Genomic DNA, 13,792 nt, shown 5'->3' with positions numbered 1-13,792 from the left:
GAGGTGTATTCCATTTCTGTTGGAAGAGACGGAATATTCCTTGAAATTGGGTAGTTTCCTCAATTCAGTATGTGGCCTTCAGCCCTTACTTCCCTCAGAGAGAATCAGCCCATTGTTCTCTCAGTTTTTCTTGGGTTTTTTTTTTTTCAATCAGTATTTCCCGTTACTCCTCCATTGAAGAGAAGAAAGAAGTGCTGGCAGTTTGCCTCTCTCCAGATTTGGAGATGTTAGTGAGAATTCCCCCAGTTCTACTCTCTTGTCACTGTGGCTTGTCAGGGCTGGGCCAGGGTTAGGAGCGGAACCATGTGTGGTGCCTCATTCCTTTCTTTCCTTGCCTCCGGTTTTAAAGTTACTATATTAGATTATGCCCTTTCCTTGTTTGGTTGCTGTTGGTGGAATTTGTGTGTGTGTGTGTGTGTGTGTGTGTGTGCCTGCTTCTTACTATTCTTTGCTCATTTTGTTAATTATCGGAATAAGTACAATCTTAACTTTGGTATTTTATTTTTATGTGTTTCAATATAGTTCATCTTCTTTAATAGTCATAAAACCCTGTGAGTTTATATTCCCCTTTTCAAACTAAAGAAACTGGCTTAGTGGGATCAATGACCTGCTTGAGTTGCACTGCAAATTGGTCTTCTAACACCAAGGTCAGTGATCATTCCACTGCCTCAACCATGGAGATCCAGTCAGTGCTTCCCTGATTACGAAAGATAAATACCAGGTCTTTGGATTCCTCTAGACCTTTACCTTCCACCCTGAGGTGTAGGCTTATCTGCAAGTTTCCTTTTTTATACTCCTTTTCTAATGGAAAGGCCCCTGGGTAGTGCAAAGGGTTTGCCCTTGACTGCTAATCTAAAGTTTGGCAGTTCAAACCCAACCAGTGGTGTGGGAGAAGATGGGCCTGACAACCTGTAAAGATTACAAGCAAGAAAACCCTATGGAGCAGTTCTACTCTGTAACACATGGCATTGCCCTCAGTTGGAGTTGACTCCACAGCAATACATTTGTTTTTTTCTTTCTCCTTATTAAAAAAAAAAAAAAATTTTTTTTTTTTTTTTTAGTAGTGGAGAAATGTTCTTGAGCCTTTGACTCACCCAGAGCCATTGGCTTTGTTTACTCAGTAACAGTTAAACTTTAGCAGTGAATAAGGTGGAGATGAAAGTAGCAAGCAGTACATTGACAAGGAAACTGCCAGAAATTCAAGCTAGATTCAGAAGATGATGTGGAATGAGGGATATTATTGCTGATGTCAGATGGATCTTGGTTGAAAGCAGAGAAAACCAGAAAGATGTTTACCTGTGTTTTATTGACTATGCAAAGGCATTCGACTGTGTGGATCATAACAAATTATGAATAACATTGTGAAGAATGGGAATTCCAGAACACTTAGTTGTGCTCATGCAGAACCTGTACATAGACCAAGAGGTGGTCATTGGAACAGACAAGGGGATACTGCGTGGTTTAATATCAGGAAAGGTGTGTGTCAGGGTTATATCCTTTCACCATACTTCTTCAATCTGTTTGCTGAGCAAGTAATCAGAAAGACTGGACTTTATGAAGAAAAACAGGTATCAGGATTGGAGGAAGACTCATTAACAACCTGCGATATGCAGATGACACAACCTTGCTTGCTGAAAGTAAAGAGGACTTGAAGCACTTATCGATGAAGATCAAAGACGACAGCCTTCCCCATGGATTACACCTCAACCTAAAATAACCAGAAATCCTTGCAACTGGACTAATAAGGAACATCATGATAAATGGAGAAAAGATTGAATTGTCAAGGATTTCATTTTACTTGGATTCACAATCAATCCCCATGAAAGCAGCAGTGAAGAAATCAAACGATGTATTGTGTTGGGCAAATCTGCTGCAAAAGACCTCTTTAAAGTGTTAAAAAGCAAAGATGTTGTCTTGAGGTCTAAAGTGCACCTGACCCAAGCCATGGTATTTTCAGTTGCCTCAAATGCATGTGAAAGTTGAACAATGAATAAGGAAGACCGAAGAAGAATTGACGCCTTTGAATTGTGGTGTTGGCGAAGAATATTGAATATACCATGGACTGCCAGAAGAACAAACAAATCTATCTTGGAAGAAGTACAGTGAGAATGCTCCTTAGAAGGAAGAATGGGAAGACTTCCTCTTACATACTTTGGACATGTTATCAGGAGGGACCAGTCCCTGTAGAAGGACACCGTGCTTGGTAGAGAGTCAGTGAAGAAGAGGAAGACCCTCAACAAGATGGACTGACACAGTGGCTACAACTATGGGCTCAAACATAGCAATGATTTTGAGGGTTGCACAGGACCGGGCAGTGTTTTGCTCTGCTGTACTAAGGTCTCTATGGGTCAGAACTGACTGACAGCACCTAACAACAACAACAAGGTTGAGATAAATTTCTATCAGGCTGAGAGGTCACAACCTTAGAATGGGGAGGGAGATGGGAGACTGGAGAAAGACCAGTCTACATTAAGGTCTTATTTAGAAAACAGCTGTTTACTGAGAGAGGGTCCCCAAGAGAGGGATGGGAGATGCCTTGTAGGGTTGTTGAAGTTCACAACCCTGGATGATGTACCGTGGCCACAGGTACCTCAGAAACTGCCTGCCTCTCTGTCCCTGTGAAGGATATAAGAGAACTAGGCACCATTTTTTACTTCCTTTGAATTTCAGGTGGTGAGAAGACTGTTGAAGGGAAAGTTTAAGGTGATCGCTAAGACTGGTCAGCGGTAGAACCAAGATATCTGGGGAACTATAATTTCTATCAATATAGCTGCCCTCCTCACCTTGTTCACCTCCCCAGGGGAGATCATTCTTTGGTATGCATAATCAACCTTTTCTCAATTTATATAAAGTGTTTTGTAAACCCAGTTCAGGAGGCCCACAAACTGATTGCTGTCTTTAAGCCTCCGGCTAACTAAAACTCGATTTAAGAGTTCTGCCCTCATAGTTCCTTATCCCCCATATAGCCCCTACTTTGAGGGGGCACAGAGGTAGGCATAGGTGGGTGGGGTTACAAACATACATCTTTTACCCACTTCCTGTGACATACCAGCTGGCGTTGGAAACAGTTGTGCTCTGGCCAAGTGTTAGGGATTGAATTGTGTTTCCCAAAAATATGTGTTGGAACCCAAACACCTATACCTGTGGAAGGAGCCCTCGTGGCACAATGGTTAATTAAGCACTCAGCTGTCAACTGAAAGGTCAGCAGTTCAAATCTACCAGCCGCTCTGGAGGGAAGATGTGGCAGTCTGCTTCCTTAAAGATTACAGCCTTGGAAACCCTATGGGGGCAGTTCTACTCTGTCCCATAGGGTTGCTATGGATCAGAATGGATGGCAGGGGTTTTTGGTTTATACCTGTGGATGTAATCCTGTTTGGGAATAGGGTTTTCTTTGTTAATGAGGCCGTATTAGTGTAGGGTATGACCTCAATCTAATAGCTTCTGAGCAGCATAGACATAGACAAAAAAGTACAATAGGGGAAAGGTAGATGCCACGTGGAGATCTCCAAGGAACCGAGAACACTGAGACGAGGATTTTCCCCCAGAGGGAACAGAGAGAGCCCCTAGAGCCAGTGCCCTGGATTTAGACTTCTGGCCTCCTAAACTGTGAGAAAATTAATTTCTGTTTGTTAAAACAAACAAAAAAACCCATACCCATTGCCATCGAGTCAATTCCGACTCATAATCTATAGGGCAGAGTAGAACTGCCCCATAGGATTTCCAAGGAACGCCTGGTGGATTTGAACTGCTGACCTTTTGGTTAGCAGCCAAACTCTTAACAACTACACCACCAGGGTCTCCTGTTTGTTAAAGCCACCCACTTAAATAAAGTATTTCTGTTAGAGCACCACTAGATAACTAAGACATCAAGTTTATCCCTTGAGCATTTGGTCTTATCTTCCATGTTTCATTCCTCAGCCCAGAGGAATTTGACAGTGGTGGGCTAACTGGCAAGCTGATGGGGCAAGAAAGGAAATGTTACTTGTTCTAGTCACATAAAGGTCCAGCATTCTGAGAGGGGATGGGGACATAGAAAAATACAGCACTGTAAATAAAACCCTACGGAGCATGGTTCTACTCTGATACACATGGGTTCACCATGAGTCAGTCGACTCGAAGGCAACTGGTTTGATTTTTTTGTTTTGTTTTAAATACAATAGTAAAGGTATGTCCACAGAACAGAAGTGCCACTTCTAGGAGGTGATACTTCCGGATCAAGCTAAGAGATGACCAAATCCAAACGAAACCCATTGCCGTTGATTCCAACTCATAGCGACCCTACGGGACACAGTAGAACGGCCCCATAGGGTTTATGAGGCTGTAAATCTTTGCAGAAGCAGACTACCACATCTTTCTGCCACAGAGCAGCTGGTGCATTTAAACCGCTGACGCTTTGGTTAGCAGCCGAGTGCTTTAACCACCGTACCATCAGGGCTCCTCTAAGAGATAGCAGACAGGTGGAATTCCCACTTAGGAGCCTCCAGGTTGGAAACCCTGGTGGCGTGGAAACCCTGGTGGCATAGTGAAGTGCTATGACTGTTAACCAAAAGGTTGGCAGTTTGAATCCACCAGGTGCTCCTTGGAAACTCTAGGGGGCAGTTCTGCTCTGTCCTATAGGGCCGCCATGAGCCAGAATTGACTTGACGGCAATGAGTTTTGGTTTTGGTTTAGGATGGTAAGAAAACTTCTAAAGGCCTTCATGGAGTGCCAGATCAAGCTTCTCTTGCTAGCTTTCTCATATATCTTTCTTTTTCTCCCTGGGGAGGGTTGGGTGTGGTACCTGGGAGACAGACCTAAGGCACTAAAATAATTTACTTCTTTGAACTTGAGCCAAGTGAACAAAAGGGTAGAGAGACTCAAGGTTCTCTTCAGGAGGAAGAGCTGGGACCTCAGAGTCAACAGCATACATGAGCCTTTGTCTCTTCCCAGCCTGTTTTCATGCCCTGTACTGTCCGCTCTCCTTAATACCCCTGGAAGTATCCTTTCTTTATTTGAGGGCAGCTGGCTCAGCCGCCTAGGAGGACTGGAGTAGCTCCCCCGGGGGCCCACCAGTTTCCATGGCCTGAATGGAACAGGGCTTTTTCCTACGGCCAGGGCCATGTGGTGGGGACCCCTGCTGAAGGCCTACTGCCCTTCCCCACCATCCCGGCTGCACCTAGAGCTGTAGATGATTCCTTCTTCTCGTCTCTTCATTTTTCCTTCAAAGAATCTTTTGTAAACTTTTTTTTTTTTTTTCCTAAGAATAACTTGTAGTTAAGAAAAAAATCTCCACTGGAGCGGAAAGCTCCCCTTCCAAGTCTGCCAAAAGGCCAGGTTCCCTTAGCTCTGAAGTGACTTTAGCAACTCTAAGGTCTCCAGAACAGGACTTCTTATTGCCCTCAAGTTGTTTTAGACCATCCCTTGACTCTTTGGGGAGCAGATGCATGTTTCAGGTATTGGGTCAGGCAGGCCGAGTCATGTCTCTCAGCTCTGTGGAAACTGGTGTAGACTACTGAGCCTGGTGCTGTCTTCTGGGCATCAGTGAAACCCAAAGCAGCTGGTTTCCCAGATGAAAAGGCAGCAGTGCTCGGGGAGAGAGAGAGCGGTTACCTGTATGTGGCAAAGCTTCTAGCACCTGCCTCATGTTTCTCACACTTGAAATGTATTTGTGTTTTCTGAGTGTTTTTGCAGGTATTTTGAGAAATATTTCTGAAGTAAAAACAGTTGTTTTTTTCCACAAGTGATTCTACAGAAGGAACCATGTAATAAAGTCTGGCCTCTGAGGCACTTAGCATACATGGGGTGTCACTCACACAGGCCTTCAGGGCATCTTAAAACTGGATTTGGGGTGCTTATTGGGGCGTAGAGATCCTGCTGGGGACAAGCAGGATTTTGTGGCTCTCCATGGCATCTAGGACCTGTATTTTTCTGTCTCTACACAGCGAGGACAGTGGCTAAGAGCGCACTGACATTAGTGTCATTCAGACTTGATTTTAACTCATGAAAAAAACTCAGTTCCTGGTTTGACTACCTGCCGGCTGTGGATCAAATTTCCTAATCTCTGAACCCCAGCTTCCTCATTCATTAGATCAGGGTAAGTTTAACAACTTCTTTTAAAGGAATTAGTGAATGTCAGGGGCTTAGCAAGGTTTTGCTAAATACTTGGTTTCTGGTAGCTGCTGTCATCATCATCTCTTTGTCTCTCTTTTTCCAAATCCAGGCAGACCTCCTCCCATTTATTTTGACAACACAATAGGAGCCTTAGACAGATTACAGTAGCATCAGGTGAGTGGCAGCTTTCTTTGTACAATGGGTTTTAGTCATTTTGTCTAAAATCCACCTTGTTTACCATAATTTAACTTTTGGTTATTCTTGTTGCAGATTTGAGAATTGTTAGTCTCAAAGCAACACTTTTCTAAATGACCATTTTTGCTGATGCCTAATCCATCCATTTATGTGGCTCAAAGTATATTCCATTAAAAATTTTGGAGGGTGCCATTTTATAACCCCAGGTTCTTTGCATGCCCCGTGTTTGGAATTTAAAGCCTGGGATATCCCTGGTTATACTTGTGGCTGGGGACTTGTGTGATGTGTGTGCTACAGGCCTAGAATTATGATCATTATTAGCTGAAAGTAAAGCTAACCACCAGTGTATTCCTGATAGTTCCGTTAGCAGTTTAATGTTTGGGCTGAGAGTCAATGTGGAGGAACTCTGCAAATTTTGAGTCTTACAGCTAAATTTTATTGAGGACTTTCTATAGTTCAGGCAGTCTGTGAGGGCCTTACCATAGAGCCCTACAAAAGCCAATGACATTATATCCTCACAATAATCCACTGAGGTAGGTACCAATTTTATAGATGAGAAAACTGAGGTAGAGAGAGGCTAGGTGACTTGCCTAAGTTCATTGATCTGGTAAGCAGCACTGAGGACTTCAAGCTAGGCTTGTCTGACACCAAAGGCCATGGTAAACTGTATCACCACTCTGGGTGGTTCTAGACTGTTGGCTGTGGTTAAATAATTAACCAGAGTTCACACAGCTGATAATTGGCAGAAAAAAAAAAAAGCAGAGCCAGGATTCAAATAAGCTGCTCTTAACCGCTCTGCTCTAGTGCCGTTCTCACAAGCAAAGGTCAGAGGGGGAGACACCCCGACATTCACTGTCAGGCATCCAGTGTTAGGGCCCTAGGTGCCTGGGGAGGAGTGGAAAGGACTGCGGAGATTTGGACTCGGGGGTCTGGATTAAGGAGGATCATTTTCCCCCCTTGGTATTTGTTTATTTCACTAATCAAATTATAACTATACTAACTGGGTTTTAAGGGAAATTATTAACAGAAGAAAAATCATCATCAGTCCTATTAGCTGTGTTGTTGTTGGTTGCCATCGAGTTAGCTCAGACTCATGGCAACCTTACGTATAACAGAATGAAACATTGCCTTGTCCTGTGCCATCTTCATGGTTGCTATGTTTGAGTCCCTTGTTTTGACCACTATGTCAATCCATCTCACTTAGGGCCTCCCTTGCCTTTGCCAATCCTCCACTTTACCAACCATGATGTTCTTTTCTAGTGCTTGGCCTTTCCTGATGTGTCCAAAGTAAGTGAGTCAAAGTCTCACCATCCTAGCTTCTAAGGAACTTTCTAGTTGCATTTCTTCAAAGACTGATTTGTTTGTTCTTCTGGGAGTTCACAGTTAAGCTTTCGTTTTTCTATGTTCCTCCTTGGTTCTTTTTTTTTTTTTTTTTTTGGCTTTAACAAATTTATTTTCTCACAGTTTAGGAGGCTACAGGTCGAAATTCAGAGTGCCGGCTTTAGGGGAAGGCTTTTTTTTTTTTTCTCTTTGCGACTCCAAGTGTCTTGGCATCTATCGTACCCCGTGTCTCCCCTGCTCACTTGTTTAATCTCTCTCTTTTTTTGATTGTGGAAAAGATTACTTTTTTTTTTTAATTGTTCTTTAGATGAAGGTTTACAGAACAAGTCAGTTTCTCATTGAACAATTAATACACATATTGTTCTGTGACATTGGTTGCCAACCCCGTGACACGTCAACACTCTCCCCTTCTCGACCTTAGGTTTCCCATTTCCATTCGTCCAGCTTCCCTGTCCCCTCCTGCCTTCTCATCCTTGCCCCTGCGCTGGTGATCTCATACATGTGTTTGAACTACGTTTATTATTATTTGATTTATGGGCCTGTCTAATCTTCGGCCGAAGGGTGAACCTCATGAGGGACTTCAATACTTATTGAAAAGGGTGTCCAGGGGCCATACTCTTGGGATTCTTCCAGGCTCCATCAGACCAGTAAGTCTGGTCTTTTTTTTTGTGTGTGTGTGAGTTAGAATTTTGTTCTACATTTGTCTCTAGCTCTGTTCAGGACCCTCTGTTGTGATCCCTGTCAGAGCATTCGGTGGTGGTAGCTGGGTTGTGCTGGCTGAGCCTGGTAGAGGGTATGGTAGTTGTGGCCCATTAGTGCTGTAGACTAATCTTCATTCTTCCTTGCTTCAGACAGGGTGGGACCAGTGGGGTACCTGAGATGGCTTCTCACAAGCTTTTAAGACGCAGACACTACTCACCAAAGTAGGGTGTAAAACATTTTCTTTATAAACTCTGTTATGCCAATTGAGCTAGATATTCCCTGAGACCATAGTCCCCAGCCCTCACCCTAGTAATATGGTCCCTCAGGGAGTTTGGATGTGTCATTGACCTTGCTGTGGTCAAGTTGTGTTGACTTCCCCAGTATTGTGTACTGTGTTACCCTTCACCAAAGTTACCACTTATCTACCACCCCTCCCCTCCTTCTTGGTTCCTAACTCTTATATAATTGTTCTTCTTTATTTACTTAATGTTATGATTCTCATTTTTTAGAGTTGCATGATATTCCGTGAAATCGATATGGTATATTATGATTCACTTGACCATAACACATCTTTCTGTCTATAGCCTTTTTATTTTTGAATTACATCTACTAGGATAAATTCTAGAAGTATAATTAGTATTACTAATTCCAAGGATTTAAATATTTTTATTATTATATAACTTTTCAAAAGAATCATATTATTTATACAACCCTCAGCAGTGTTTTATTCCATTGTTTAATCTCACTAACATTAGGTGTTGTATCTAGGAAAATCTGTTTTACTACTTTAATAAGTAGCAAAATGGCACCATCCATTTTTTTTTACATTTGTATTAATGTAGTATAACGGCTGAGTATTTTTTGTTTGTTCACTAATTTGGTGCAGTGTAGACATAAACCTTTGTATATTTTACCCAGTCTGTTTTTTTTTCTTTTAGTTATAGTATTTATTATTTAATAACTTTTTGTTACAGAGAATTTCAAACACGTACAAAAGTAGGTAGAATTATATAATGAATTCCCATCTACCCAGCACTCAGTTTCAACAATTATCAGCAAATGGCCAATTTTGCCTCATCTACACTCCCACATGGGGCTCTGGTGGCGCAGTGGTTAAGCATTTGGCTGCTAACCAAAATGTCAGCAGTTGGAATCCACCAGCCACTCCTTGGAAACCCTATGGGGCAGTTCTGCCCTATCCTATAGGATCACTGTGAGTTGGAATCAACTCGACAGCAATGAGTTTCGGGTTTTATACTCCCATATGAAGAACTATGGAAACCCTGGTGGTGTAGTGGTTAAGAGCTACAGCTGCTAACCAAAAGTTCAGCAGTTCAAATTTACCAGATGCTCTTTGGAAACCCTATGAGGCAGTTCTACCCTGTCCTATAGCATCGCTATGAGTCGGAATCGACTCGACAGCAATGGGTGTTGGTTTTGTGTTTTTTTATGAAGAATTATAGAGCACACTTCTACTCTGACACACATGGGGTCACCATGAGCTAGAGTTGACTTCCTGGCAACCACATGGTTTTATTGTGTTTTAATTTTTAAATTGTATCTAGGCAAGCCTGTGGAATTTGTTATTTTATTATTTTTTATTCCATCCTTTCAAAAGGAGGATTTTTCTCAAAAGCTAGGCAGAGGAACTAGAGAAGGAGTGAGCACTGAATTTATTTTGAGTCAGACTTTGATACTGACTGAATTCCAAGTCTGAAGAAGAGGAATGAATCAAAGCCCCCTCCTGGGCTATGGCCCACGGGTCTAGTCTGTTACTGGCTAACGGAGAGAGTGGGAGAAGAGGTAGATTTCCTTAAAGCTCACCTCCACCTGGCTTGTTTCTCTTGCAGGCCTGTTTAGTCACCATGAAGCTGCTCCATCCACCCTTCCATGGCTGCTTCCTGCTTACCCTGCTCAGCTTATGGAAAATTGCCCCTGAAGCTCAGGCTTTGTCTGCGGGGACGCCACCCATCAGTGCTGCCTCCTTCTTGCAGAATCTCATGCATCGCTACGGTGAGGGGGACAGCCTCACTCTGCAGCAGCTGAAGGCCCTACTCAACCACCTGGTTGTGGGAGTGGGCCAGGATAATGTCACCCAGCCCAAGCAGGAGCAGAGGAACCTCTCCAGGGTAAGGGCCCCATCTCGGCCAGCTGCTCTGCCCAGCACTGCCCCTGCTGTCTCACAGTTCAGTCAACTTGGGCACAGGGTAGCTGAGCCGCTTGGGATACGGTTCTTGTTGATTTTTTGACTCACAGCAACCCCATGTGTCAGAATAGAACTGCCCCATAGGGTTTTCTTGGCTGTAATCTTTACAGGAGCAGGTCTTTCTCCCGTGGAGCTGCTGGGTAGTTAGGAAAAACCAACTTTTTGGTTAGCAGCTGAGCACTTAACCATTGCACCACCAGGGCTCCTATGGGTAAGCTTAAGGCAGACAAATCTTGATAACACAGCAGATAGGCCCATTCTTTTTCACCCTTTGTCTCAATCAACAAAGCCTCCCCCTGACCACTTGAACAGTGTTTTGAAGCCCTTAGCAAAGGACAGTAGTGAAGTAGGGGTTCGAAGCCCTCCAGACTCTTTCTTAGAACTGTGCTTGGATCACCTGGAACCTCTGGAAAGCTCCAGCTCCCAGGACAGTTAGCATTTCTAATAGATTTTACAGTTTACAAAGCACTTTGAACACTATGCCATGTGCGCCTCATAGTACCTCCAGATGAGGGTGGGATGATCCTAATTTCATAGGGGAGAATACTGAGGGTCCCATACACAGTGAGTTACTGGCGGAACCAGGACTAAGAGCTCAGGTCTTTTGGCTCCTCGTTCTGTGTTCTTTCTTTCATATCTTCTTAGCTATTCAGAGTGTGAAGTATTTGTGGCAGCCAAATATAAGTCAACTGGCCATGTCTTTATATATCTACTTTGTTCTCAGTGCTGAGTGTTGTGAGAAAGAGAGAGAAATGAGTCATATCTTATGAGTTTACGGTTAAGATGGAGAGATCAACAGAGAACAAAGATAGCTGGTATTAAAATGAAGTGTTAAATTTTGTGGGTTGGACAGTAACTAGGATTCAGGAATGAGAAAGGGAGATGAGTGTGAGCTGGAATAATACTGAGAGTGTGCCCCCAGAGGGCACAGCAGCCTGACTCCAGATGCTTTCCAGGGTGGGTTTCAGAACCTCCCAGGACAGCAGCAGTGTCTTCAGGTCACCAGAGCCCAGCCCTCAGCTTTATAGGGCTCCCCCACCAAAAAAAGAAAAAAAAAAAACCATTGCCGTCAAGTCGATTTTCAACTCATAGCAACTCTAATAGGACAGAGTACAACTGCCCCATAGGGTTTCCAAGGAGCACCTGATAGAGTCAAACTGCCGACCTTTTGGTTAGCAGCCGTAGCTCGTAACCATTATGCCACCAGGTTTCCTTATAGGCCCAGAAACTCTTATTTTGTCAGCACACCCAGAGGGGTGAATCTGAGAGATAGTAACACTGCAGCATTTCATAGGAATGAGAACCACTTACCTGCTACCTTCCAAGGGGACTGGAGTGCTCATGTGCACTGGCCTACCCGCCCTTGCCCCTTGGCAGAGTTTGAATCTTTTAGATTTTCCTTCCCCATCCTCTGTTAAGGTCCCTGGGTGGTGCAGTTTGCACTCGACTCCTAAAGGTTGGTGGTTCATACCCACCTAGTAGCACCATGGAAGAAAGGCCTGGCTTCCACAAAGGTTACAACCAAGAAAACCCTGTGGAGCACAGATCTACTCTGTAATACATGGGGTCGCCATGCGTCAGAATCAACTCGATGTGCTAAGTTAACTTCTGTCAACATAGTCCCCACATGTTGGTTTGATTCGGAGGTACCACAGTTTCCAGGGAGCCCCACCCCTATAGATACCAGTACTCAACTCTGGAGAAGTTTCTGGAATGTGCATTTTAATATAATAGCTCCCTGGGCTATTGTGATAGGCAACTAGATTCGGTATCTGAATGAAGCTTTCTAGAAACCACACGATGGTCACAATGATTGGAATTTAATTGTTCCCAAAACTTCCCAAGCAACCATTTACAGATGGGTGTGCTGCTCTCTAACATTGCTTATCAGTTTTTCTAAGTTTAGGGACTACTTTGCTATCATCTCTGGAAATTAGCCCACAGAGTCCCTGAAATCTGCCTGTCTTCTCCTTTTTCTGTTAGAAGGCTGAATAGATGGCTGCCAAGGGGCAAGGTATGACTTTTAGCACCCTTTTTGCACCCTCCCCCCACTTTGTTTCAGTGCTTCAGTTCTGGAGACCTCTTTGCTGCCCACAATCTCAGTGAGGAGTCGCGGATTGGGAGGACTAAGTTCCAGGAGTTTTGCCCCACCATTCTCCAGCAGCTGGATATCCAGGCCTGCACTTCCAAGAACCAGGAAAAGGGGGAGAGTGAGCAGACAGAAGAGGGGAAGCCAAGCAACATTGAAGGTAAGCTGGGAGAGGAAGGAGGGGCCTGATCTTCCTGCTTGGCCTCACACTGATTGCTGGGGCCTGTCTCCTGATTGTGAGCCGCCCTGAATGTTTGCCCCAGGACCAGGTTGTCCACATCAGGAGGGAAGAATTCATGACTGTACTTTTATTTTCTGCCTTCACAGACCTGGTCTGGCACATGGTCAGACTCTTGGGCTGTGTGGCTGGTGCATGTTCCAAGTGTGGGACTTTTTGATCAGCCTTGTGGATGCTGTCTTTGGTCCATTTTTCTTTTTGGTTTTCGTTAAACCACAGAGGGACAAATGCTGGGTTTTGTTTTGTTTTTTTAGTTTAACATTTAAAACCCTGCAGAGTCTGCCCTTGGCCCACTTCTTTCTCCCATAGCTCTGCTCCAGCCACACTGGACTAACCCTGGTCTGTGAATGTATGAGATTACCCTTCTAAAATCCTGTAACTGGTGTGCGCCACTAGCATATGAGGCCTTGGGTTATGTGGCATTGTTTTCTGCTGTTGTTATTTAACACATATGGTATTTAACCTTTCATGTTCTCATCTGTCTCTCCATCCAAAAGGTAAGCATCTTTTGGATAGCAGCTTTGATATATTTTTCTTAGGCTTGTCCACAGCACCTAGCAGAAGATGGACACCATTAAGTATTTGCTGATGGGTTGGTTGATCTCCTCCGGCTGCCCTCTCCACACCTGATCTGGGACGGGCACACCCAGGCAGCAGGGGTGCTCCTACCCACCCTCAGTAATAGAGGCCCTCGTCTGTTCTTGTTCCTCCACAGTGTGGGGCTTTGGTTTCCTCAGTGTGTCACTGATTAACCTGGCCTCTCTCCTGGGAGTTCTCGTCCTGCCCTGCACCGAGAAAGCGTTTTTCAGCCGTGTGCTCACTTACTTCATCGCCCTGTCCATTGGAACGCTGTTCTCTAACGCGCTCTTCCAGCTGATCCCAGAGGTGCAGTAGAACAGAAACACGAAAACCCCTCTTACGTGTCCTTTTT

The 13,792-nt window shown here is 44.1% G+C and overlaps 1 protein-coding gene across 3 annotated transcripts in view; it reads left to right on the top strand.

Moving 5' to 3' along the window:
• The window catches only part of SLC39A14 (solute carrier family 39 member 14), a 57,237-nt gene that overhangs the window by 31,849 nt on the left and 11,596 nt on the right, over positions 1-13,792 (top strand). The window contains exons 2-5 of one of the 3 annotated variants that reach the window (XM_010592396.3): positions 5,922-6,073; positions 6,200-6,264; positions 10,179-10,457; positions 12,597-12,783. In XM_010592396.3, coding sequence (XP_010590698.1) covers positions 10,194-10,457; positions 12,597-12,783 — 451 coding nt within the window. In that variant the 5' untranslated portion in view covers positions 5,922-6,073; positions 6,200-6,264; positions 10,179-10,193. The remainder of the gene's footprint in view (positions 1-5,921; positions 6,074-6,199; positions 6,265-10,178; positions 10,458-12,596; positions 12,784-13,792) is intronic. The other 2 variants (XM_010592397.3, XM_010592398.3) reach the window with 2 other exon arrangements.

The sequence above is a fragment of the Loxodonta africana genome, chromosome 19, assembly GCF_030014295.1.
Source record: "Loxodonta africana isolate mLoxAfr1 chromosome 19, mLoxAfr1.hap2, whole genome shotgun sequence".
NCBI lineage: Eukaryota > Metazoa > Chordata > Mammalia > Proboscidea > Elephantidae > Loxodonta > Loxodonta africana.
The sequence above is the reverse complement of the archived record's forward strand: the minus strand, read 5'-3'. Positions and strand labels throughout refer to the sequence as shown.